This window comes from Carassius carassius, chromosome 37, assembly GCF_963082965.1.
Source record: "Carassius carassius chromosome 37, fCarCar2.1, whole genome shotgun sequence".
In the NCBI taxonomy this organism is placed as follows: Eukaryota; Metazoa; Chordata; class Actinopteri; order Cypriniformes; family Cyprinidae; genus Carassius; species Carassius carassius.
In genome coordinates, this window is record NC_081791.1 from 17,595,558 (window position 1) to 17,623,057 (window position 27,500).

Sequence of the window (27,500 nt, forward strand, 5' to 3'; positions counted from 1 at the left end):
TCATTTAAATGATAAATTATATCATTTTATATTTAAATATTTAATTTATTTTCTCAAGTTGCTTTTTTTGTTAGTTGTGTGTAGGTTAGCTAACTACTGCTTCAATAGATTAAAAGGCTGTATTCAGTTTAAATTACTATAAATTATGAGTAGCTTGGCAAACTGCAGGTTCAAAGGTAGCTTCCTGATAAACACACACACACAGTTAGTAAACGAGTAAAATCTCAGAAAACACTGACAAAATATGATTCTGAATGACTTCCTTTGTCTTCTGTGTGAGCCATAAATAACCATTACACTCCTCTCTCCCCCATTATTAAGAGCCAGGGGTAATGTGTTTCTCATTAAGAACAAATGAAAAAGAATAGGCTATTTTCACTTTTTCGGGGGGCTGGATGAAATGGAACAGAGGACTGTTTATTGCATGTCCCTGGCCTCTTTCCGATGTGCTACTCCTTGCTTTGCCAAGACAATCTGAAATAGCATCTGGCCGGACAGGAAAAGAGACTAAAGGGGAGCAGAGAGGGGGAGGTGGCAGACAGGAAGCTGATGATGGAGTGAGCCCCCTCCACCTTTTCAGTCTGAAAAGTCTGTTTCTTGCTCAGTTCCACATTTTGTTCCACATTTGTAAGTTTTCTTGTGCTCGTTTGGGAGTCTGGAACTGTAGCTTTTTTTTTCTCATGCATCCAAAGCCATTTAGCAATAGAGACGGATTTCAACTAATCATTACGGCTTGTGTTTGAGAGGTAAAAAAAGAATGAAAATGAGAGCCGTGCAGAAAAATGAAGAATGCATGTATATATAAGTGAATGTTTGCACTTGGGAGGCAGTCTAAACACTCCCTCTGTCAGAGATTTAACCTCTTCTCTCAAGCTATGATCTCCACGTTCCTTTGCTCTGCATGGTGGGAATTCCTTTTGCTCTGAGTTTCCTCTTCAGAAATCTGGAGTTAAATGAAGGAAACCTAAAACTAGCCTCTATTCTGGACTTTCCATCACAGTCTTGCCAAGCCAGTCGACTCAGAAAAGCCTTGAGGCTTAAAATGTCTTGGGATTTTAAAGTCAACATGAAACAACATTCTTTACATCCATAATATGATTTATTATTCAATATACAATAGGATATTCAATAACAGTGAAGAGTGCAGAACTTTATTTTTTCTTTTAGAGATTAATTGGATCATGAAAAGTCTTGGTGTTCTGTAGACTTTGCTGTCAGTTGCGAAAGATTTCTTCCCTCTTAAAAACTATTGGCGACTTATTGGTACCCATTTTGAAGATTACAAAAACAAACACTTGTTTTCTGTTGCAGTAGTGTCCAATGATAAATCCTTCATGATCAGAAAGTAAATAGGATTCATTTAATTAATTTCAAGCTCACCTCGTCTGAAGCTTAAGTCTTTTATCATATTGACAGTCTAGAAAAGAACAGTTACTTTTCTTTTATATTTTTCACATAGATTTACTCTTTGTTAATCTGATTCTGTTTGATTTGGGCTCTGTAAATAGGTTGCATTTATTTGATCAAAAACACAGTAAAAGCAGTGATAACTTTTTCTATTTTATTACATTTTAGAATGCCATGTATTTCTGTGATAGCAAAAATGAATTTTTAGCAGCCATTACTCCAGTTTTTAATGTCACATGATTCATCAGAAATCATTTTAATATGCTGATCTGTTGCTTGAGAAGGTTTTATGTTGACAACTTGATGAATAGAAAGTTTAAAAGAACAATATTTATTTGAAAAAGTAATCTTTAGTAACAAATTACTGTCACATTTGATCAATTTAATGCATAATTGCTGAATAAAAGTAATAATTATTGCTTGTTGTCCCCACATTTTTAAATGGTAGCATAAATAGAGTGTGTTTGATATCAGAAGGATGTTAATAGGATGATTTAATTTCATCTCCTTCTTTAATGTGGCAGGTGGGTTCGGGAGTTCCTCAACGATGAGAACAGAGGCCTGGACATCCTGGTGGAGTATCTCTCCTTCGCTCAGTGTGCCGTCATGTGAGTGACACACTCTAAAAACAACCAACCACAGTCATCTTCACAACACATCCATGTACCAACTTTAGGACATTTACAAGATCATGTAGCCAGGCTTCTGCTGGAGACAAAGGCTGCGATGAGTTCAGTGTTGTTAAATCATTATGACCGTGCTGAATGCCTCATTGTAGGCAGGCTGCATTTTGATTTGTGCTTTGTTATGCTGTGCTTTAATTTGCTTGGATTGTCCTGTGCTACTCTCTGCATAATCCTGGACCCCCTGTTACTGAGCTCTGTTGCTAACCTTCCCCATCCTTACCCCCTGCCATCCTTATGTGCGGTTCCCTGTCTATGCGGCTCAGGTTGGATTTTGAAGGGCTGGAGAATGGTGACGACTTTTCGCTGGACAAAGCTAAGTCCTGGAGCAGGTCCATTGAGGATCTGCACCAGAACGGCTGCAATACGCTGGTGCGCTCTGCGCGGCAATCCGTCCTCCGGTATGTACTGGCCTGCTTGTGCTTGCTATGCTCTGCCTCGCTTTAAAATTATGTTTGATTCAGTCTGATGGCCAGTCACAACTTAATAATTAGAAATATTTAATGCACTGTTTTTAGACTGATCTATCTGTCTATTTGTGTGTGTGTGTGTGTGTGTGTGTGTGTGTGTGTATATATATATATATATATATATTTAGTTTTTCACCCCAAAAATTTAACTGGCACTTTCCAAGAAAAGGGGATGAAAAAAATTACCTACAAATCCTACTGTATTATATTTAATACACAAATTTCTAAGTCCTCTAAATTATTAAAATGATCAAACCTTTTCTGAAAACTGTTGTATTAAATGTCTTCTGTCATCTGATTGATAGTTTATACTATTTTAGTTTAGTTTAGTTAATTCTGCAGGTCTTAGATTTACTTGATTCTTCATACATTATTGTTTATGTTATAAAGGTAAGTATCAAATATGATATATCAGTCTTTGTTTCAATGAATTATATGTTTGTGAAATATTTGTTTTGCACATGTGTTTTTTATTATTTTTGAAAAATATTTATTTTAAAGGTTAAATAAACTGTCCCCCCCCAAAAAAAAAAAAACTTTTTTATTTTCTCTGATTATTATTTTGTATGTCAGGCTTTACAGGGTTAAGTATTTTTTTTATTTGAAAATCCCATGACATGTATATTTGTTACTCTCCAGTAATAAACATTAAATTCATATGTGTCCCTGGACCACTACACCAGTCTTAAGTCGCTGGGGTATATTTTTAGCAATAGCCAACAAAACATTTTATTGGTCAATATTTTCATAGAATATTAAGTAAAGATCATGTTCCATGAAGATATTTTGTAGGTTTCCTACCGTAAATATATCAAAACTTCATTTTTGATTAGTAATATGCATTGTTAAGAATTCATTCAGACATCTTTAAAGATAATTTTCTCAGAATTTAGATTTTTTTGCACCCTCAGATTCCAGATTTTTTAAATAGTTGCATTTTGGCCAAACATTGTCCGATTCTAACAAACCATACATCAATGGAAAGCTTATTTATGATGTATAAATCTCAATTTTGAAAAATTTACACTTAAAGGGTTAGTTCACCCAAAAATGAATATTATGTCATTAATGACCCAACGTCGTGTCGTTCCAAACCCGTAAGATCTCCGTTCATCTTCGGAACACAGTTTAAGATATTTTAGATTTAGTCCGAGAGCTTTTTGACCCTCCATTGAAAATGTATGTATGGTATACTGTCCATGTCCAGAAAGGTAATAAAAACATCATCAGAGTAGTCAATGTGACATCAGAGGGTCAGTTAAAATTTGTAGAAGGATTGAAAACATTTTTGTTCCAAAAATAAAAAAAATTATGACATTATGCAGCATTTTCTTCTCTTCCGGGTCTGTTGTGAGTGCGTTCATTTTTGGATTCATACATTTTTGGGTGACCTAACCCTTTGAGACTGGTTTTGGGGTCCAGGGTCAGAAATGAATAGAAATGAACATGAAGTTTAACAAAAACAAAAGTACAAAATAAATAAAACCAAAACCAGAAATATATAAATATTATATATACATAAATATTCCTATATTTAAAATATAAAAGAAATGTATATTTGTTTGATCAATATTTTTTTAAAGTAATAAGTAGTTGCCAGAGGTGGAAAGAGTACAAAAATATTCTACTCAAGTAAAAGTACCATTACATTAATGAAATTTTACTTAAGTACAGGTAAAAGTACCAGTCTAAAAATCTACTCAAGTAAAAGTAAAAAGTAGCTCATTTAAAATTTACTCAGAGTAAAAATTACTTAGTTACATTTTAACAGTGGGAGGGAGTCAAAATGGGACAGGCCAAGGGTGTCAAACTCAGTTCCTGGAGGGCCACAGTCCTGCACAGTTTAGATATAACCCTAATTAAACACACCTGATCCAGCTAATCTAATCATTTAGGTTTATTTGAAAACTACATGATATGTGTGCTGGAGCAGGGTTAGAACTAAACTCTGCAGGGCTATGGCCCTCCAGGAACTGAGTTTGACACCCCTGGGATAGGTCTATTAATCTCAAACTAGTTGTTTTTAATTAAAGGAATCAGTTATTTAGATTAATAAAACATTTGGGCTGTTACCAGGCAAATCAGTATCAATAAACTCATCTTTTAATGCAGAGGAAATGCAGAAGATTCATTGGAAGTGGCATTTAGATGTATTACACTGTTTAGTGCAGGACAAGAATGCATTTAACCTGCAGTTACCAATGCATGAATAATGTTTTGATATACAAGACATAAAATGTTGAATACTCATTTGAAATGATAAGAAATTAATTATTTAAAAAAATCAAAAGATACTTTAAATGTGAAATTAAAATGGCCAGTATGTGTCAGCAAGTCACTGTTAATAAGTGAGTCATTGCGATTGAACCGAATCATTTAAACGGTTGATTCATTCAGGAACGAAACACTGTCACGTTGCTCAGAGACGCAAAACTGTGCTTTGGTGAATGTGTTTGGAATTATTTTCTGTTGTAGAAATAGAGCTAAAAAGGCAATATGGTGTCTAAAACGCAAGTCTCTTAATTAACTTGTTTACTGAACTGTTATATATATGTATGTATATATTCATGATGATTTTTGGAGGAAACGATGGCATTCTTTGTGTGATTTTGATTTAATATATGAAATTATGTAATTATGTGAATTTTCTGCCCCTATATCTTCAATTTTGTGATCATTCTAAATGCATTTTAGGAGACTGAATCACACAGTGAAAGAACGCACTATAAATGCGCGCGCACATCATTAAAACAAAAATAGCACACTCCTCACCACGGTCTTTTTAGCTAATTTGTGCAAAACCTCTTGCTAAAATGTCAAAGCTTCATTTTAACCACCAATGCAACGATGCAATTATTTAGCTTACCTCTACATTCTTGCGCAGGGTTGATGTTTTGTCGAGATTTTATAAGCTGCTAGTTTGGTCTTCCTAGGCAAGTACAGCTTACACTGCATAATAGAGCATACATATGACCAGGGGTTCACTTCATTTCCTTCGAGTTCAACTGCAGAATATGACGGGGTTTCGTTTTCAGCGGTGTCTGCACCACTAACGCCTGTTTTGTCTGTCTGCATCTTTCTTGTGATTTTAGCGCCAGTTTGCCCTCCTGCCCATTATTTACTGACGTAGTTTCCAGGGAGGGTTTTTTTTTTTTTTTTTTTTTTTTTACTCCGTAATTAATGTGTTTCAAAATGTAGCGAAGTACAATACTTCAAACAAAATATACTTAAGTAAAAGTAAAATTACAGATTTAAAAAATTACTTTAAAAATTATTAGTACACAAAAAAGCTACTCAATTACAGTAACGCGAGTAAATGTAATTCGTTACTTTCCACCTCTGGTAGTCGCACAGAAAATAAATGGTCATCAATTCATCAGATTATGTCAAAATTAAGATTAGATGAAACCTTATTACAGACCAATATTGGGATTTTAATACAAACATTTAATTTGTTTTAAACTATCTACTCATGCTAGGTTAATTTTATTTTAGATAATAGTTATCTAATAAATCTATTGTTTTTCACATCAAAACATTGTTTCCCTTTGGTTTATTTAGACCCTATTTTTTGGAAAGTGTCAAATATTGTTTTTAGAGTTTCACAGTTAGTTTCCCGTCTCACTTCACAGATGATTATATGTGTGTTCATGCAATAACAGGAACATTGCTTTGCAACGAAACTAGGAGTCACATGCATGTATTATTTTGCCCACTGAGCCATAGCCACACTTCCTGAGGGTAGATAACACACGCAATTGAAAACCTTTTTATATGGTGCATAAGAGTGATTGTTTCTGCACATTTATGTTATGTCAAATCAAGCCCAGCTTTTGTGAACTACTAAATTTGTCCTTCTCTTTTAGTTATGGCTCAGCTGCCAACAGCAAAACCATCAAGAACTCCAGATTAGTGAGTCAAAAGGATGACGTGCATGTGTGCATCATGTGCCTCAGAGCAATCATGAACTATCAGGTACAGGATGCACAGACCTGATTGGTCACAAAAAAACCTCAGGGACATCTGACCTGATTGCACATAGAAAGGAAGCAGCAAATAAAGTAGTAAAAGTAGTAAAGTAGTATTATTAAGTATCATTGAACATGACAAATAACCTGTTACTCTCCAGAATGTTTCAGTGTCTGTCTCTATTGTCTCTATGGAATCACCATTGCACTGTGGTATATGTTTTTTATACTTACACCACATTGCTTTTTCCTTTCACACCCTAGTATGGCTTCAACCTCGTCATGTCTCACGCACATGCAGTCAATGAGATCGCCCTAAGTTTGAACAATAAGAACCCAAGGTAAGAATTAAGGCTCTGTATAACCGTTTTAAGGTCTACCCAAAAATTTTAAATTCTGTCAGTCACCCACCCAGAGTCTTTCCAACTCTGTGTGCATTTCTTTCTTCTACTGAACACAAAATAAGGTATTTTGAAGAATGTTGGTAAACAAACAGTTTTGGGTCCCATTGACTTCCATAGTAAGAAAAAAAAAGTCAGTGAAACCAAAAGTAATGTTTAGTTCTTTGTTATGTAAAACACAAACAAAGATATTTTGAAGAAGTGAAGAAGTGAAAAAAGTGTTTTGTGTGTACTGTCCCTAAATAGGTAGCTACCTGATGAGCCCAATTAAATGCAGTACTTTCAGTGAACTTTAGTTTTGGTGGCGCTGTGAAGTTGGGGATTAGATTTCTGCTTTTGTTTGGTAAGAATGAATTCTTTCAAGTGGATTAGTGTCAGTCTGACTAAGTGTATTTGTAGTAGAAGCTTAGATCAGAACCCCCCACCCAGCCTTTTGAAAGCATAATTCCTAGAACTCAATGAATCATACGCCAATGCCTTGTGTAACTGTGCTGTGAAGGCTTTTCTTGGATTGTGTCATTCCAAAGTATCACCATAGAATTACCCCTGATTCTTAGCATCAGATGTGACCCCAATGAGAGGCTCAAGATGAAAGTGCACTATCACGTTTCTGATTTTGAAAATTGTATAACAATGGACACAAAGCTGCTGTTCTCCCTGTAGGATAGATCTAAGCAGGTGTGGGCGGGTAATGATCTGTCAAGTTGGTAATGTTACCCGTGTTATTGTGTGAGTCCTGTTCTGCCACTCCGGTCCAGTTGAATGCTCACAGAAGCTTTTGTTCTGCCGGTAGAACAAAGGCGCTGGTCCTGGAGCTGCTGGCTGCTGTGTGTTTGGTGCGAGGAGGCCATGAAATCATCCTCTCAGCGTTTGATAACTTCAAAGAGGTAGATCCTGAGATTTCTACACCTACATGTGTCTTACAAAAATCATGAATGCTGTATTATGTTAAAAAAAAAAATTTAGTTTCAGTTCGTGCACATATACAACCCATTAACTGGCCATTTTCTCCCTTCCCACATGCATTTGTTGGACAACACCACTTCTTAAACCAGTCATTTCAGCAAACCCGTCTCTGATAAGGATCAGTGTTTTGGGGAAGAGAGAATTGCCTGCAGACTCAACTGTTCACTCAACCGCTTAGTTTTGTTTGCCTAGTCATTTAAATACCGGAAACAGGCCAATTATCCCGTGACGGTCCAACTCTATCCTGAGAAACTAAGAGAGATAATTATCACAGCAGTCGCAACAATGCTGTGAGAAAGACTGAAATAAAATTCTGCCAGAACTAGTCTTCAAAGAGTCTGTGGTTGAGCTAACTTTGAATTTAGACTAATGAATTAAACGTTCCACATTTAAATCAGCAAAACATTACGAAACAAGAAGCTGACTGAAGTATTTGAAATAAGGTTCTCATTCTGTCATAATTAAATGCGAGGACATAACATAGTTCCTTTGTTATTTAAATCCCCTTCTTTTTCCATAAAGTCTACAATAAAGTCAGACTTTCTCCTGTATGGATTGTGGTGTGTTTTCACCATCAGTTTCAGCTTCACTAAACCCCATAACCTCATTTTCTGCTGTTTATAGAACTAAAAATCTCAGTAAGTTTTTCTATGTTGTGTTTGTTTTTGGTTGGTTGGATGGTTATTGGTGAGGATGTAAGAGCTATAACTATCACACTTTAATAATTAACACACCTGGTTATACTGGACTGAGGGGTTACTGTTTATTTGTGACTGACCAAATAAAAATATATGCAGGTGTGTAAGGAGAAACACCGCTTTGAGAAGCTGATGGAGTATTTCCGTAGTGAAGATGGGAACATCGACTTCATGGTAGGTGCATGACAGCAGGTCAGTATTTTGTGTGAGACATGGATGTGTTTGACTTTGTGGTTTGTGTCTCAGGTTGCTTGTATGCAGTTCATCAACATTGTGGTCCATTCTGTGGAGGACATGAACTTCCGTGTACATCTGCAGTTTGAGTTCACTAAGCTGGGGCTTGATGACTTCCTGGAGGTATCCAGTCAATGTTCAAACTGATCTAAAATCATTCAGTGTTTAAATAGCCAAGTAAAAAGGCAAGTTTGCTACGAAGATGTCTTTTTGTATTTGAAATACTATTGAATGATCCAGTCATACAGATGTTTGGAGATATTGTTAAACTCACATGTAACCACATGGTAGGACATTAAGAAATCCCCTGTGTTTTCTTCCAGAAATCCAAGCACACAGAGAGTGATAAGTTGTCGGTGCAGATCCAGGCTTACCTAGATAATGTGTTTGATGTCGGAGGTCTGTTGGAGGACGCTGAAACAAAGAATGTGGCCCTGGAGAAAGTGGAGGAGCTGGAAGAACATTTGTCTCATGTAAGGCAGTTCAAAAGAACAGCATTTCATTAAAATGGAAATATTTTGCAACATTATAAATGTCTTTACTGTTACCTTTGATCAATTTAATACGTCCTTGCTAAATAAAAGTATTTTCTTTACTGACACCAAACTTTCAAACGGTAGTGTATACAGTATATTGTGATGTCATTATTGGCCATTTTTTTTATTAGTCCAGTTGTTATAAATGTTTGCTTATATCACCACACTTGCACTTTGATTTAATTTATTAATAGTCCTAATTATATTCATATTCTTATGTCAGATCTGTAAATATTAATGATAGTTTATCATATCACAGGTCAGTCATGTTAGCACTTGGAATGTCTTAATGACATCACCCTTATCAGAGTTCACAAGAGTCCAGAGAAATCAGGGTTATTTCCTAGTATTCACTCACAACATATAGCCTCATGCATAGCTTAATCATTAACCTTTGGTGCAGAGAGATCTTAAAATGTAATTTATAATCTGACTTGTGGACTGATTGGGTTTATAAGTGTTTAGTTCTACAGATGAGGCTTGTGAATCTGAGTGTGCAGAAAGCAGCCAGTGTAAAAACAAACCTTGGATTGTTCCTCTGATCTTGACTCAGTGGTGGGCCTTTCTGCTGGGCTGAGTTATGCTCATGGCAAAGGTCTTGAAATGAACAGATAATCACACAACAATTTTTTTTTCTCTTGCTGGGGGAGGAGGACCGAATTCCCCAAATATTCCACTATGTGTGTAATCTTCACTGCTTCAAAAGTGAAAGTGATGCTACCTCATCTGCTGTGTCATACTGCTGGGATTGTTATTATTGATTGATTCATAGGAGAGTGAGAGAGATAGAATGAAGCTTAAAAGGGTATGGGAGAGATGTTTATAGGATTAATTCTCTGAACCGCCTCTCTATCTTCACTCATTTTTGTTCCACAGCCTCTCATGCTGTCATGTTTTCTCTCGTGCTCCTCCTTTTTTTGTTCTAGGTGACAGAGAAGCTTCTAGATGTTGAAAATGAGACAATGATGAAGGTAGCAGACCTGGAGAAACAGCTCTTACACAAAGACAAGGAACTGGCGACCATAAAGGTAGGCCTCAGTCACTCTCAGTCTTTATATCATCTTCACTCATGAGCTTGACATGCAAATACCTCATATCATGATTTGTTTGTGTAATATGAATGTAATATGAAAGTAATAGGAATGATGAAACTTTGTTATTAGGAATGACTGATTATTAATCATTTGTGGCTTTTGCATAATGTGTACTAGATGTCTAAATGTCTAATAACAGAGAATAAGATACCATTTGTTTTGGACATCTACTATAGTATTCTTTGAAGTACCATCATAGACATTACCATTAAATAATTTTGGAATTTTTGGACAATTTTAAAACCTCAACTGTGCCTTTATTGCCTTGGTATCAGTTTACGAAAAAAAAGGTAAATGCTGCTCCGTGAGCATTTCTAACAGCTGAAGTGAGAGTGAGCAAATTTGATTTTTTTCTCGCTTATGACCAACATAATCAATCTCTCAATATTTTACCTCAATTGGAAAGTTATGGAAACACTACTGTGGCAAAATTGATAAATATTAAAACTATATTTGTTATAGTTTTCATTCACCACTATAGAAGTTTACCCAACTATGATGACTAATGCTTCGGAGACCCACAGACATGTAAAAAAAAAACCCGTGGTATACATCAAAATAGAGTATTTACATCTGTTGTGTAGCCTTATTATTTCTAGGCTGATAGAAAAGTACAATAAATGTTTACATGTTATGTATAATACATAAATGTATAAATGTTACAATAAAACTACTTTTGTACACTAACATCCTTGGCTGGTCATTCTCATGGTTATGCAGGAGACGTATGAGTCCACCAGCTCACAAGTGCACACACTGCGGCGGATGATCCAGGAGAAGGACGCCGCCTTCCAGAGGCACAATAACATTGAGAAGCAATTGCTGGAGCTGGAGCAAAAGGGCACCATCCGTTTACGCAAGCAGCCTGATGGGGATATTGCCATCGAGGCTCTGGGTGGAAGAGGACTGGTTGGTGGAGCGGCAGCTGGAGCATCTCTGGGAGACCTGGGCTTACTTACTGCAAGCATGAGTGGGAGTGGAGGTCTGGGTGTCACTACACCTGCTCCCATTGAAGCTGTTGCTCCACCTCCACCTCCACCACCACCTCCACCTGCCCCACCACTCCCTTCAGAAGGTACTGAGTCTGAGAACAGCCAGGAAAATCAGACGTGTATGCGAATCATGTGTGGTGTTACTGTTGCTTAACTAGGTGATCTGAGATTCTCAGAACTCATTTGATTTGAAATAATTTGATTTCAAGGACAGATGAGGAAAAGTTTAAATTTGGCACTCGTACAAGTTCACTGTCAATGGAAAACAGATATGTAAGTGTTCCCTCAAAGCTTACGATTTGGAGAGTTATTGTAGTGTATATTAATCAGAAAAACAAGGCTCAGCTGTGCACACTTAGTTCCTTCTTAGTTACAGAGCTTTAAATGTACAAGTCTTTGCAAGCCTAGCAGGAAAAAGGAAAATCAAAGGGTGTTTCCTTTAGCTGAGGAGCCGTTTCTGCTGAGGAAGCAGCTGGACTGGGACTAACTAAACATCTTTTTAGCCCTTGTGACTGTTTGGGAACAGATTTAAGAGTAAAGCTGAAAATGTATACATACTAATGTATTACATCTCCCTTTTTTATATAGTGGAGTGTATTCCTATTCCTCCTCCACCTCCTCCACCTCTGCCTGGACCATCACCATCAGTCATCCTTAGTGTCGGCTTATCAGGTAATACAAAATTACAAATAATAATAGGAAGCAGTACTATCTTGGTTCTGATTTGTTATGAACAAAAGATTAAAGCAGTGACAAATCAGTCTCAGGATCTTGTCATACGTAATTATGTTTGTAAAAATAACGTCTGACAATAATGTTTATTCTTATCTTATAGCCATACGCATCAAGAAACCCATAAAAACCAAATTCCGCCTTCCTGTCTTCAACTGGACTGCACTGAAACCCAACCAGATCAATGGCACTGTCTTCAACGAAATCGATGATGAGCGTGTGCTTGAGGTGATATTGAGTATGACTCAGATGCACATTATTTTGGTTGGTGCTCCATGAAACTCTCCACCCATGCCATGTGCTCTTGATTGGTTGTGTAGGAGTTGGATCTAGAGAAGTTTGAGGAGCTGTTCAAGACGAAAGCCCAGGGTCCTCTGGTGGATCTATCATGCTCAAAGAGCAAGGTTTCCCACAAAGTCGTCAACAAAGTGCAGCTGCTTGATGCCAATCGCTCAAAGAACTTGGCCATCACTCTGCGCAAGGCCAACAAGACCACAGAAGAGATTTGCAAAGCCATTCAAACGTACGCACCTATGCAAGTGTCTGAATCTTCTCAAAAATCTCCTCTGAGATTAATATGATGCAATATCCATGTTGCAGGTTTGATCTGAAAGCCCTTCCAGTGGACTTTGTGGAATGCCTGATGCGGTTTCTACCCACGGAGGCTGAGAGTAAACTACTGCGTCAGTACGAGCGCGAGAGGAGACCTCTGGACCAACTCGCTGAGGAGGACCGTTTCATGCTTTTCTTCAGCAAGATTGAGCGGCTCACTCAGAGAATGAGCATCATCACGTTTGTGGGCAACTTCAATGATAATGTCAACATGCTGACCCCGGTGAGCAACTATAATGGTCAACAAATAGGAAGTTGGGAAATTTTGTGGGGTTTTTAAATAGATTTTTGGTGAAGAATGACCATCCACAGTGATTTGTGAAAATTGTCTGACCAGCATCCTTGTTGTTCCTGGAACAATATTCTTATTCACATTTTGGGGTTAAATTGAGGCATAGACTTATCAACCTATCATTACCCTCCAATTTTAGTGGTTGTTAGGCTTGGGGTTAAGTATAGGGTTAGTTTGTTTGATGGGAATTTTAATCCTGGAAACACAAACGTGTTGATTTAGGAATGCGTTCTTGCCAATATCACGGTCATCCTGATCAAATCAAGATTTGACATCTGTTCATTTAAATCCACAGCAACTCAACGCTATCATCGCTGCATCAGCGTCAGTGAAATCGTCTCCAAAGTTAAAGAAGATCCTTGAAGTAAATGTCTTCTTGTTTTGAATATTACAAGGGTTCAAAATCATCTCAAACTGATTTCCAATTATGCTTAACTATCCATTTTTGTCTCCACAGATCATTCTGGCCCTGGGCAACTACATGAACAGCAGTAAAAGAGGCTCTGTGTATGGTTTCAAACTTCAGAGTCTGGATCTGGTAAGCTCGAGTGTAGAAATGGCTTCAGAGATGTCGTCGTTGAATAACAGTGCTGTTCTCACCCATGCTGATGTTGCTCTCTCTCAGCTGCTAGATACTAAGTCTACTGACCGGAAGATGACACTGCTGCACTACATTGCTGTGGTCGTCAAAGAGAAATATTCTGAACTGGCTGCCTTCTACAATGAATTGCACTTTGTGGATAAGGCTGCAGCAGGTCTGTGTCCTTCAGGTTTAGAATTCAAACTGAACATGTCCCACTTACAGAAATGATATTCATTTCAATTTAATTGCATTAATTTGAAAATCTTCCATTACAGTCTCCCTGGAGAATGTGTTGTTGGATGTTAAGGAGTTGGGTAAGGGCATGGATCTGGTCAGGAGAGAGTGCAGTCTGCATGACCACGCTGTACTCAAGGGCTTCCTCCAGACCAGCGATACGCAGCTGGACAAACTACAAAAAGACGCCAAGACTGCTGAGGTGTTCTTTCTCTCTTTTACAAAACAAAATTTAAATACAAAACCAGATCATCTGAATCTCAAATTAAATCCATTTATAGGAGGCTTTCAACAATGTGGTGCTTTACTTTGGGGAGAGTCCTAAGACCACGCCGCCCTCTGTGTTCTTCCCAGTGTTTGTGCGGTTCATCAAAGCCTACAAGGTACTGCAATCCATTAAATGATTCACTCAATGGTTCTAGGCACTGCACTAAAGAATCATGAATCTTCATAATTTGACAAGGAGAAAACACATTTGTGGCTCTGTATATTCATCAGGAAGAGACTTTTATTTTCTAAGCCTCGGGGGGAAAGGTGAACCCGACCTGGTTTTAGGTCATTAAGGACAGGAAGGAGCCGTCCATGTGACCTGCTGTCTGGCATGTTTAGTAAACATGATGCGATAAAAGATCTGGCCTGCTAGCCAAGTGGTTGTGGGTTCAGACCCTGAATGTACACACAGTTTCTATGTGTGTTTATATCCTTTGGCCATCCTTGTTTTAATGTCTTCCCTGTTGGAGCGTCAGCGTCAGAGCGCTGGGGTGGAGTAGCAGACGTTAGCAGAGGGTGAATAACAGGAAGGGGCAGCTGGGCTGAGATTTAAGGGCAGCTGCTGTGTTTAGACTGGGCTTTGCCTTCTCCGCCTTTAACCCGGACACACGCGCATACACACACCTCTTCCTCACATTGTTCTGTTGGTGGATTTATGAGTCTACATGAGGAACCAACAAAGGTCCAAGATCTCTATGCGTTCGTGTGTGTCCATATTCATATCCCTTCTCAGAGGTTGCTGTGATTGTTTAGATGCGAAATCATAACCTGTGTTTTGTGCAGTGTCAGGACCCGGATCACACTCACCTCTCTATCGGAACTGTTGTTGGTATTTTCTGCAGGAGGCTGTGGAGGAAAACGAACAGAGGAAGAAGCAAGAGGCAGCCATGAGAGAAAAACTACTAGCACAGGAGGCCAAACAGCGTGACCCCAAGGTAAAATCTTAAGAGTTATTCTTAAGAGTTGAGAATAATTATTTTTTTTAATTCCTTTAAATATCAAACTAGAAGATAGCTTTTCGAAATCAGTGTGTTTTTAAGTCAAAAATGGCAATTATACTCTTGAAAGCTCCGGTGAAATTGTGGCAGTGGCGTTCTCTGGTTCGGAAAGCAACACATTTTGTTCAGAATACATGTAATGCACATGCAAATGAATATGTGAATCGCATTTAAACACTGAGGGTAATATTAACAGAACTTTCAGAATCTGAATCAGATTGGATTGAATCCAGTGGATGAAAATTATTGCATGTAAGCATACCACTTGCAGGTTTTTTGCTATAATACCATTCTAGTTAATTTGCCCTTGTATCCATAAAATATTTCAAGCACCTCCAGTTGATATAAGTGGTAAACATGTATTTGTTTTTTTCACTGCAGGTCCAGGCTCAAAAGAAGCGACAGCAGCAGCAGGAACTGATCGCAGAGCTCCGACGCAGACAAGCAAAGGACCACCGGCCTGTATATGAGGGCAAAGATGGCACCATTGAAGACATTATCACAGGTGGGCCAGGCAGGACTACAATACCCATCAGCCAGGGGTCCACAATCACTGTGGTGGTCCACAGCTCTCCACATCAGCAGTGTACTCTGTGTTATGTTAAACATCGGCCCTTACAGCTCAATCATCACACTTTACAAGTGCATATCAGTTAAAACCAATGGTTTGGAATTTGAATCAACCCTCAGGGATATTCAGAGTTATTTAGATGGCATACTAACTAAATGGTTCTCTTTCTAAAGTATGTAAATCAATTGTACAGTATGCTCTTAAGAGAGATTGCAGAAACTGTGCAGGAAATACTATCATTTTTAATAGCAAAAGACTATAATCGATCTTTCACATAATGCTCTCGATTTAGGGTATCTATATTTATTATAAATTAATAACCACTGAATCTTTTTTCTTTTCTTTTTTTTTTTTTTTTGGGCAAACATTCATTTGAGATTTTCATATTTTGCAGTAAGGACAAAATTGCTAAAAATGTAGTCCAGAGGTTCTGCACATATAGGGAACTTTTTGCTATTTTAACATTTCAGTAAACAACGTCCCAGCCTTATGAAGCCATAGATATTACTGACAGAATGAAGAATAGGCACTTCTCCTCTTCTGTTACCCCAGTCACAAAGTAAACAGGATTTAATCTCTATTAATGCTTAGGTTTTTACTTGAACATGTTTCTATGTTTAATATGTACTTTAATGGTTTATTCCTAAAGTTTACCCATGTATATCCTGTGCTCAGGTTAATAGAGTAGTTTTTCCTTAAAAAAACAAATTCCTCCATCTGAGATACACACTACTGTTCAAAAGTTTGTGATCTGTAAAATTGTATTGATGTTTTTGAAAGAGGTCTCATAAAGGTCATAAAGATTTATTTTCTTAAAAAATACAGTATAACTAGGTGTAATTTAAAATGTGTTTTCTGTTTTAATATACTTTCAAATTACATTTTTTTCCTGTGAGTGAATTTTCAGCAGCCATTACTTCATCGTCTACAGTGTCACATGATCCTTTATAAATTGATCTAATGTGCATTCCAGTATTCATTCTATATGCTTCTTATATTTTTTTGTGAATAGAAAATTTTGAAGAATAGCTTTTGTTTAGAATCTACATATTTGTACTATTTGTGACTTTTGATCAATTTGATGCATCCTTCCTAAAAAAAAATCTTTCTGACCCCTAATATTTGGATGATAGTGTACCTATGTGAAGAAGATTGCACAATCAAAATCCTGCACAAAAATGCCAGGAAGTTGCAAGGGTTTCTCTTTTAGGAACACATGCTCCTTCTTAACCTCAGATATAACGTTCTGTCTCTGACCTCCCTCCCTCCCTCAGTGCTGAAGAGTGTGCCCTTCACAGCCCGCACGGCCAAACGGGGCTCTCGCTTCTTCTGCGATACCAACCTCTTCGACGAGTCCATCTGCTAGCCCCCCAAACCCCCCCAAAAACCTGCCCCTAATGCCGCAGGTTGTCCCGTTCTCTTACCAGTTGCAAAGTGCATGTATACAACCACTCGCATGCCCATTCTGTCACTTGGTTACCCAGCATCCTTTACTAACCAACGCACAATGGAATTGTAGGAAGCACAAGCTGTGGCTGTTCACAGACCTGAAACAGGGACCGGCCAAATCTTTCTCAATGGAATTATGACAAATGGACTAAAAAGTATAAAAATATTTGTCTTTAATATGTATATAATATAATATAATATAATATAATCATATTTTGTACTGTAAAACTGTTGGTTTCCTGATTTTTTACATGTATGCTTTTATGATTTAATAATAATATTTTTTTTTATGTTGGGTCTTTCTGTTTGTCATAGTGTCCAGAGAGATTTTGCCTGTGTAACAGTCCTTATTATGTTTCACTTGGTTTGTCACCTGCTAACTCTCATCTTCTCTCCCATAACTCTTTGTTCTACCTTTCCAGCAGAACAGGGGATTAATCTGAGTAAATTTGAGCACTAAATAATTGGAGGGTAAGAAAGGCATCATGGAGCTTCATGACGCTTTGCTCCTGTCTGCCTTTCAGTTGCTTTAGCGGTGCTATATTTTGCACATTGCTACAATGCTGAAGCTTATGTGGCCAAATGCAGTCTTGTACTGAATATTGCTTTTTTTTGCATTGTTAAATTTATATTTTATGAAACTTGTCATTGTGTCAAAAAATAAGATAACTAGCTTTATTTTTTATATATATATAGTTTTATCACTGAATAAAAAAAACAAAAAAGGTTTTAAAAAAAATCTTTTTGGGATTTTGGAATTTGTTTCTCACAATTTTGAGGAAAAAAATTAGAACTGTGAAATATTTGAAATTTTTTAAGTGAGTTTTTACTTTTCCCCCCTCATTTACATCACACAATTCTGTTTTTTTTTTTTTTTTTTTTTTTTTTTACTATTTATACCTTAAGATGTTTAATATAAACTACAACATTTTTATAGTTTTATATAACCTCATAGATATCAAATCTTATTATAAACTAATCAGTATAATCTCATATTATTTTACTAGTAAAAGTTTTGTTAGCTTTTCTTCAGTAGCGTATATTAGAAATGAAATCTCTATTTTCTTGTCATCACTGTTGCATGTAAAGCTGTGTTTGTCCGCTGTATCTTTGCACTGTGCTGTCTGTCTAAAATGTTTATGTCCTCTACTATTTCATCACCTGCATGCAACTCTGTGTTCTGTTCAGCAAGATCTACATGTAATGGTTACTGTATATAGTGGTGTAGTGTTTTATTATATATGGAAATGTTATAGCATCTTTTAAGACCTTGCTGAACACTGAATCTATCATTCATGTATTTGTGTTGAATAGTCGTACTGCAGTGATTGTATTTTGTTTTGTGTCTCTGTTAATGTTTTACTGTGTGTGCTTTGTAAGTGCTTTGTATGTTTATGCTAGAAGCAGTTATTGAGATGAATATTAACTGCATTTTTTTTACTTTAAAAGGAATAATTCACACAAAAAATGAAATGTCATTTACGCCTTAAGTCATTTAAAACCCTTTTGTGGAACACAAAAGGAGATATTTTGTAAAATGACCAAGGTGCTGTTTTAAATACACTACCATTCTTTTGTTTTAAAACATTTATTTTTTATGCCTGTGTCACGTGGTCCTTCAGAATTCATTTTAATATGCTGATTTTATGTTCAAGAGACATTTCTTATTACAATCTGTGTTGTGCTGCTTAAAGGGATAGTTCACCCAAAAACATGAAAATCCTGTCATTTACTCCTCGCTATTTTTTTTTCTGTTGAACACAAAATGAGATAATCTGTAAAAAGAATGTGTGTCCCTATTGTCTGCCATAGTATTTTTCCCATACCATGGAAGTCAATGGCTACCATCAAGTGTTTGTTTACCATCATTCCTCAAAATATCTTCTTTGTTTAGCAGAAAAAAAATCAATTCCTAGAGGTTTGGAATGACATGAGAGTGAATAAATGTTCATTTTGGGTGATATTTCCCTTTAATGTTTTTGTGGAAACATTGACACATTATTCCATTTTGGAGCTTGACAGCTGCCATTCAGTTGCTTTTCATTCTAAGGACAAGAATAGTATCAACATTATGCTAAATATCTCCTTTCCCAGATAAATAAAAGCATGAATGACACGAGGCTGGGTAAATGACAGAATTTTCCTTTTTGGGTGAACTGTTCCTTTAAGATATAGAAAAGTAAGATCTACAGAATTCTGCATTTCTTCAACCTTTTCAAAGACAGCACAAATATAAGCAGCCAGCTCAAGTGCTAAGAATGACCCCTGCTACCCTAAATGTTCCCTGATCTAACTCTAACTCTCTCCCTTCCCCACTCACAGATCTCCGAAGCCAGCCCTTCCTGCGAGCTGACGCGGTGATCCGGAATGGGTGGAAGCGACCCTAAAGACCCCTCACTCACTCACCCAATGCTACTCTCCCCCTGCTTTCTTCTGAAATGGCATCTTCCTGCAATTCACAGTGACTGAGGGAAGTGCAGGACCAAACCAGAATCTTTGGTTTTAAGGGGATGGGGAAGTTATTTATTTTTGGAAATCCTTTTTGGATTCTGCACTGGAGGCTCTTTCAATAAAGCCATAAAGCACAGACATTAAGGGCGGCCTCACAAACTCTCGCGTACACAAATCCTGAGGAGAGTCTGTAACAACTTGTGTTGGCACAGGAAAAATGCTTGTTGTGATTGACAAACCGACAGCGGTAACACTAGCCTGCTGACCCTGAAGAGCCTTCCATTTGGATCACATGCCCATTAATGTGGATTTCCTTTTATTGTGCAATGTAAGCATGACTTGAGGTCACTGACTTTCAGGCCAGAGCCCGTTTGTACAGTTCTTTTATTAGCTATGAACTCAAAAATATGTATTAATCCTTACTACCTGGAGTGGACTAGTCTGTCTCCAGTATTTTTACCCTATGGTTACAAAGAAGTGCCTTTCTGCTGAGTCAGTATTATTTTTTATAGCCAATATTGATGTATCTAAGTTTATACTTGTGTTAATTATTATGTTGTAACATTATAAATTCTTAATGTAAATATTATATGCAGTTATCCATTGCAGCTTTAACAAAAAAGCCTGAAGTGCTCTATTTGACTTATCATGTGCCTTGTAGGCCTGTTGATGGTGCCTTCTTCACCCAGCTTTTTAAATGTTTAATGCGCATGTACCAGAACAAAGTGTACATAACGTTATGCCATGCCTTGAAACATATTCTTCCTCAGAGAATGATGTTCGGATCCGTTCTTTACCACACAGAATTCTTATGTATATAAATGCATTTTTTATCCAATGGGAATCACTCCGTGATTGTAAAGATGATATAACAGCAAGTGAGTGAACTGCACACCCAAAATATTCTGAGTTAGTAAAATGAAGGACATTTGTATTGGTATTCACTTCACAATAACGTTTTATAAGATTCATTTTATTATCTTATATGTCCCTAATAGAATAATTATTATAATTGAATAAGAACCGATTATGCAACTAGTGACTCGATATGAAATTTTATGAGCTTTATTTTAGCATTAACTTACGCGAGGCAGCGCTTTACTTAGTTGCTTTGTTCGGGATGTGCTGTCGGTTATATTCACAATTCAGTATGGTGATTTGTGCTACCCTGTCAGATTTTGCTACCTCCCAGACTTGTTATTCATTGTGTCTGTGTTTTATTCATAAGAACAACAATGTTCGATAAGCGCTCTGTAGAGCAGTTTGTCCGTTTAGGGCTACTGTAGAAACATGGTGGCAACTTCAATGTAAGGAGACGCGTGGTGTATGTAGATAAAAAATTGCTCAATATAAGGTAATAAAAACATAACGGTTCATTAAGAAAGGTCTTTATACACATCTGAAAACATAGTTATGTATATTATATTTCATTTCTGTAAATAGGTGTAAATATTACACACTGCACCTTTAAAACAGTTATCAACCCAATATTGATGTGCGCATCCTTGGTAGGAAAATCTGACGGGTAGGATAAAATGTCAGGACAACGGCCTCAAGTACTTACTGCTTTTATAAAAGTTTGATAACAAGGACAGAAATTATAATTATTACGTTAAGAAAAATACATTTAGTGGCGTTTTTCCGTTAGAAGACGTAAGATAGCCCCAACAAAAACTTGGCTGGGACCTGTTTTTATACAGTCTATGGTTGGGACGCTGTTCTGACCAAACAGAAGCCAGAACCGGAAGTGTCTAACTCAACAAAAGCTTTCAGTCACGTGACAGGCTCGACGACTTGGAGGGCAAAATATCCATAGAAATGCAACACTTTTCCACCTGTTTCCCAGCCGCAAATAATTAAAGTAGATCGCCTCTCAAAAGAATAAAATTAAAAGTTTTGACCATTTGCAATACATATTAAATCATCCGCAGCAATATATTTCAATCATTAAACAGTGCGACGAAACGTAATACAGTTAAAGAACCTTAATATTTTTAAAACAGTAATATTAAAAGATGAAATTCAGTAATCACTATATTAATAATGCATAGTTTACAGAGGCAAGCCGTTTAATGGTTCAGTTTTCCATTTCATGTGAAATTTTGCACATTGTTTTTATATCCTGGGTTCATTTTCTTGCCTGTGCAAGATATACATAATCAATGAGGTGTTTACTGGATTTGCTTTTTTTTTTTTTAAATATCTGCGTTTTACTACATTGCTAAATGCAGTCCGCATAAAAATACCTGTAGGTCATTGGATCAAAGCTTCGTTTTGCCCTCCAGTGTGACGTCACGTGAAAACGATCAATTAAACACTAACAACTTTTATATCTTCTTGGGAGTTATTTCTAAGACTGAACTTTTATTTTTTACACGTAAATCTAGCCATTTGCGAGGAAATGCAAAGCAAAAGTTGAATGTACCAAAGTATTAATGTTATTTAGTTGAACTAGACCAATGAATGCAGCATTTAACTGGATATTCTGTTGAAGTGGCAAATAAAACATTTGATACTCGACTTTATCTTTGTATGAATTGATTAATACAATTTCCCCAGTGTACTGCAGTGAATATACAGGTGAAGTGGGACAACCTTTGGATCTATTCCTTACTTTTTACACTGTATATTGTAGATTATTGTGATGGTAATTTTTGTAAGGAGTTAAAACATCTGGGAATCATATTTAAGATTAATACAAATGACAACCATAAAGAGTCCCATTTTACTTGTATTCACCTTGATCATATCCAGTACTAGGACAACAGTAATTGTTTTAGATTCAGCATTGAAATAATTTTCAGCATTTGGACAATGCATTCTGTTGTAAAACGGTTTCTAAAATGACCACTTGTACCCAATTACCAACCTACAGCAGAGCACCAATCCAGAAACCATTTGTATATTAGTTATGTACACATTTTTTATTTTTAATATGTGTTATTGTCTGTGATTCATGATGATCTCCAGCTGGAAACAAAAGAAACGAACATCACACGGTCTCTCCAAAAGAAGGGTTGAGCCACCATGCATTTCTACTATAAAAAGCAGTTTAATTATTTTGTATATATATATAAAAAAAAATGTACCACAAAACTACAGAAACGGTTGCAGGGTTGTGACACTAGTCATCTGTGACAGTAAAAGGCCACTGAGGGCCGTGCTAAATTACATTTGATCGTAAACAGAGCAGACACCTTACGTTAAGTCCAGATGCTCGGATGAATACTGTTAACATGTATCTGTTGAGCCGATGCTAGTCTTGATGCGCTGTTGGATCCATGCATTAGCCTATGGCACACGGGTTACCTCCAATAGAAGCAGTGGATGCTCGGCCACAAGCAGGGCTGGCCGAGTCTCTCTACAGGTCAGGCAGATGAGAATGATGGGAAGAGTAGCAGCAAGGCAGTGACTTATTACTGGATCCACACGAACCTCACAGGAATGCACTTACACTGATCATAAAGTCCATAAGACACAAAACTAGTGAACTAAAAGTGACATACAGCTCCCACTGAGCAGACGACAATCATCTGAGCGTTTCTCCTGGCTGTTTCTGGCGTACTGGAAGACATGGCGTCAGATGAGGCCCGCATCCTTTGGACGTACCACTTGCGTACACACCAAGGCCACTGATACCCTGGAAACAGTTCTGGAATGACCTTACATTTACCATCCGTTTGGAATTCACTCACTCGTTGATTCAATCCACATCTTTTCATCCATTAAAAAAACGAAGCTAAAACAAAGACAGTTATACTGCTATTCGTACGGGTGTCTGCTTGTATTCCTGGGTATATTTGTCAAGACACTTTGTTAATTATATATGTAAATATATATAAAATCAATCTGTGCAAGGAGTATGACAATCATCGTAAGCGTTGTTCTCTGAGATAACATTATAGAAATAAAAGCGATGCCGACTCGTCCAGCCATCTGAAATCACACACGGTCCAGGTCAGCATCAGTTATCATTCAGTCGGCCGTGCACCCTTCCCTCACATTTCATTAGCAACACTTGGCAATTTTGCTTTTCCTAAAAGAAACATTGATCTCTATACAATTGATACAAAAATAAACTTAAACCAAACAAAAAAAAGATTTCCCATATTGTTGTTGGCATCTTGTTGAGCATAGAGGTAGTGGCTAAATGGAGGGCAAGGGAGAGAAATTAGGTATGCAAAGTCTGAAAAAAGAAAAGAAAAATAGGGAAGGGAAAGAAAAAATACATGTATAGAAATTGCTTTCTTTTGTTGACCAGAAGGATTTCTCGAAGAATAAAATATAATACTGCGATCACATACAAAAGTGTCCTTCATGTTTATCTTTTTTGTGTGTTGTTTTTCTTTTTTTTACATTTTGTACAGTGTTCCTGCTGTTGTTGCTTTTCCTTTGACATGTAAAGGCATAATGGTCTGCGTGAGGGTGGGCGTCCGGCCGGGACTCTACGCCAGAGGGTCTCCCATGTCGTCATCTCCTGCAGACAGCAGCTCTTTCTTCTCGTCTGTGCTGGCCAGAGAGTTACGGCTGTTATGGGCGCCCATGTAGAGAGTGGCGTATACAGGGTTGGTGAAGTTTGTGGGCTGCAAGAGAGATACAGATGCAGATAAGCCGATGATTGTTTTTATTGTCCATAAAAGATTTAAAAATTCCAAACTATTTTAATGACGTATATTAAAAATAATAAACTAAAAACTAACTAATAATTAAAATATTTAATATATGATCATCATATATTTATTTTATCAAATAGAAAAATATTGTAAAAACTATTTAAATTATTATTTTGATTATTATTTGTATTTAAATACTGTATTTAAAGTTCTGGTTGAAATATATAAATTTTTTCACATACCCACACTGATATATATAAATCAAGAACAATAACTAAATACAATAATATATATTTTTTATATAATTGAATATAAAACAATATTAACATAAAATGTATATGATATAAAATCAAATTGTGTTATACTGTCATTTTGATTTGAATGATATTAGACAAATATAAACTATATATTGAAATATTTTATATACATTTATTTATGTTTTAACGCCACATCAGTAACAATGTCTATATTCGTGGCCACATTAACTAAGTATCATTTCAATAGATCATATACAGTAATATAAGATTTTTGTAAGAAACAATCACTATACAAACATCATACAAATAACAAAAATAGTGCTGATAAAAATTATGTAGAATCTTTCAATTTAAATCAATAATAAAATGCTTTTTTTTCCAGGAGAAACTTAAAAAAAATGTCTTTTAATATATTGTCTAAATTAAAATGGGACATTCTATTATAATACGATTCACATTCAAAAGATTCTTATGTAAGTCACAAATTGGTTTCTCGTCTCCTTTCAATAGATATAAATGAGTGTGTCTTGAATGTCCGATTCATACAACCTGGTCATATCTATTTTCAAAACTTTTTTAATTTACTACTGGAATCACCTCATATAGTTTGTTGTATATGCATTCGTTCCATTCACCATTCATATATTATACAAAACATTACATTATTTTTATTGTTAAACATTTTATCACAAAGAACATTTCAAAAGAAACAAATGATTACAAAATATACACTTTAAAATACACAGTTATAATAAATAATATTCTAAAAATCTAAATGACAAAAATCCCCTACAAGGGGGTTGGAGAATGACATAAAGGTGTCACCTTATCTGGATCCAGAGTGAACTCGGAGTCCAGCAGCTCGCCTGCATCATCGTCAGGCTCTCCTTCGTAAATCTTGTACGCCGGGTTCCCGATCTCAACATTCATGGCTCCATTGGTCATCCTCTGGTGCTGGAATCCTTTAGCGCTGCAGACACAAACACCAGTAAGCAGTTCTATTTTGTCCAAGCTTCTTCACAACACACCTTTGCAGGCTGAGCCAAGGCACAAGAAGTTACACTCACATACACAAAGTAGCCTATCTCCAAGCAACTCACAAACACAGACACACAGCTACATCCACCAGGGTCTCTCCTGCCGTATAAACACAAGTACAAGGAGCCATGACACTTTGAGGAACCATCCATGTGCTTTCAGTTGGAGACTGCCAGCCAGAGTAAACAACTCTGCAGGGTCTTAAAGAAAGGTGGATATCCACAAGACATGGTCCACTACGGACAATGAGGTGCCAAACACTTCAAGCACAGTGACACTGCTCTCACGGACATATAAAAAACGGACACACGTCTACAGGATGGCGCAAGAGGAGTGAGAGGGACAGGACGCAGCCCAGCACTGCGTCTTGCACCAACCAGTTGATCTATTTTAGCTGTCATCAATAGATCCCTGTGTTGAAACTGGTAAAAACCACAGGAATACCACAGTAACAGTACAGGATCAGGCAGGAGAAGCAGGGAGAAAGAGAGGAAGAGTATGATGATGGGGGAGGAAGAGAAGAGAGGATGGACGAAAGATGAGAGCCTGCTGTTATAGAGTCAAAGTTACCGCGAACATCTGGAGCTGGGCTTGCCCTGCCTCACAGACCTGAGAGACAGAAAGATGCAGTTTAACCACAGAGAGAGAACGTGAGAGAGCTGGAAATTGAGTTTAGTGCTAAATTAAAGAGGAATGTGCAGGAATTAATGCTCTAAAGCAGGGGTCTTCAACAGGGTACTGAAGAGGGTCGGCTAACAATTGGATGAGCTTAAGGCGACTTCAAAGAACTAGCAGCGATGAAAGCCGATGGTGTTGTTGCCTTGTGTCGGCAGCGTCTGGACCACAAAGCTACGCTTGAACACACTGCACAGACTACAGCTGACTGCAAACTAACACAAAGTTCTCTGTGCCTGTGTGAGAGGAACTGACTGTCTATATCAGCAGCTTTCATTTGTATATATTCCTCTTTCAAAAAGAGAAAACAAAACAAGTATATACGATATATAGGCAGATATACTAAACGTAAAACCTTTCCTACCAATTTGAATATCAGTTATGTGCTTGTTTTCATCACTTTTCGGCTGATGGCCCAGACGTTGAATCAACATGTTGAATCGTGCTCGCCAACTTTAGACTAAATTTAGACTAAATCCCGGGCTTTAGACACAATTTTGTACGAGAAATGTGTATTTAAAAAAAACATTTTATAACAAGGTAATTAATATCAATGTAGAATTACAATTATAAAATTCAAAAAAATTATTATATCTATCAAAAAAACTAAGGCCCTCGAACTGAAAGTGTCAAAGATCCTTGCTCTACAGCAAAATGAGGAAGATGACAGGAAAAAAGGTCTGATCAATACACAAAATAATTTTGGCTATTGCCCTGGAGTGTCTTTTTTGTACATGCTGAAGTTGTTATATGTACTTACCCACGCATTCTCTTCTTGTACCACAAGATGGCACCAACCACTAACAGTGCAAGTAAGAGCAGTAACATCACTGGGATGACCACTGATGAAGTATCTACACAAAGAAGAAACATACATCATTATTATACTATTACACAGATTTCTTCATAGCAATAGGCATATAAAAACTAATCTTTGCCAATTCAAAGCTTCTTTTAGTTTGCCTTGCCAAACTAAACTGAATATGAATCTGAGAGAAATGTAAAGACAGATGAAAGGAATGCTGGCACTTACTTCCAGAGTCTGAGTTTTGAACAGGGGCAACATTGAGCTCACAGCGGAAACCTGACCAGCCGGTGTGACACCTACATAACACACACACACACTAAATTACTGGCCATCCTTATACAGAATCATGTTATTATTTGTTTTTAAGATCATGCTATATAGACAAGTGTGTCAGCTATCTCAAGTCCAGAATTCAGGACATTCAGGTAGATTATCTTTTATCTGGAGTACCACAAGGTTCAGTACTAG

At 37.0% G+C, this 27,500-nt stretch overlaps 2 protein-coding genes across 6 annotated transcripts in view; one reads left to right on the forward strand and one right to left on the reverse strand.

Moving 5' to 3' along the window:
- Nucleotides 1–21,114, forward strand: part of fmnl3 (formin-like 3) — a 44,748-nt gene extending 23,634 nt beyond the window's left edge. Inside the window, exons 5-27 of one of the 4 annotated variants that reach the window (XM_059527897.1) lie at nt 1,932–2,015; nt 2,357–2,491; nt 6,427–6,535; nt 6,793–6,869; nt 7,723–7,816; nt 8,693–8,767; nt 8,840–8,950; nt 9,151–9,300; nt 10,290–10,391; nt 11,178–11,532; nt 12,038–12,121; nt 12,285–12,409; nt 12,502–12,704; nt 12,782–13,016; nt 13,381–13,449; nt 13,543–13,623; nt 13,711–13,840; nt 13,944–14,104; nt 14,184–14,285; nt 15,015–15,107; nt 15,552–15,675; nt 17,616–17,661; nt 19,513–21,114. In XM_059527897.1, the coding sequence (XP_059383880.1) occupies nt 1,932–2,015; nt 2,357–2,491; nt 6,427–6,535; nt 6,793–6,869; nt 7,723–7,816; nt 8,693–8,767; nt 8,840–8,950; nt 9,151–9,300; nt 10,290–10,391; nt 11,178–11,532; nt 12,038–12,121; nt 12,285–12,409; nt 12,502–12,704; nt 12,782–13,016; nt 13,381–13,449; nt 13,543–13,623; nt 13,711–13,840; nt 13,944–14,104; nt 14,184–14,285; nt 15,015–15,107; nt 15,552–15,675; nt 17,616–17,650 (2,734 nt within the window). In that variant the 3' untranslated portion in view covers nt 17,651–17,661; nt 19,513–21,114. Of the gene's footprint in view, nt 1–1,931; nt 2,016–2,356; nt 2,492–6,426; nt 6,536–6,792; nt 6,870–7,722; nt 7,817–8,692; nt 8,768–8,839; nt 8,951–9,150; nt 9,301–10,289; nt 10,392–11,177; nt 11,533–12,037; nt 12,122–12,284; nt 12,410–12,501; nt 12,705–12,781; nt 13,017–13,380; nt 13,450–13,542; nt 13,624–13,710; nt 13,841–13,943; nt 14,105–14,183; nt 14,286–15,014; nt 15,108–15,551; nt 15,676–17,015; nt 17,148–17,615; nt 17,662–19,512 lie in introns of all 4 variants that reach the window. The other 3 variants (XM_059527895.1, XM_059527896.1, XM_059527899.1) reach the window with 3 other exon arrangements.
- Nucleotides 21,115–23,978: 2,864 nt separating this feature from the next.
- The window catches only part of lrp1ab (low density lipoprotein receptor-related protein 1Ab), a 116,446-nt gene continuing 112,924 nt past the window's right edge, over nt 23,979–27,500 (reverse strand). Inside the window, exons 86-90 of one of the 2 annotated variants that reach the window (XM_059527900.1) lie at nt 27,258–27,328; nt 26,985–27,078; nt 26,120–26,158; nt 25,337–25,481; nt 23,979–24,224 (exon numbers count right to left, since the gene is read on the reverse strand). In XM_059527900.1, the coding sequence (XP_059383883.1) occupies nt 24,087–24,224; nt 25,337–25,481; nt 26,120–26,158; nt 26,985–27,078; nt 27,258–27,328 (487 nt within the window). In that variant the 3' untranslated portion in view covers nt 23,979–24,086. The remainder of the gene's footprint in view (nt 24,225–25,336; nt 25,482–26,119; nt 26,159–26,984; nt 27,079–27,257; nt 27,329–27,500) is intronic. The other variant, XM_059527901.1, reaches the window with a different exon arrangement.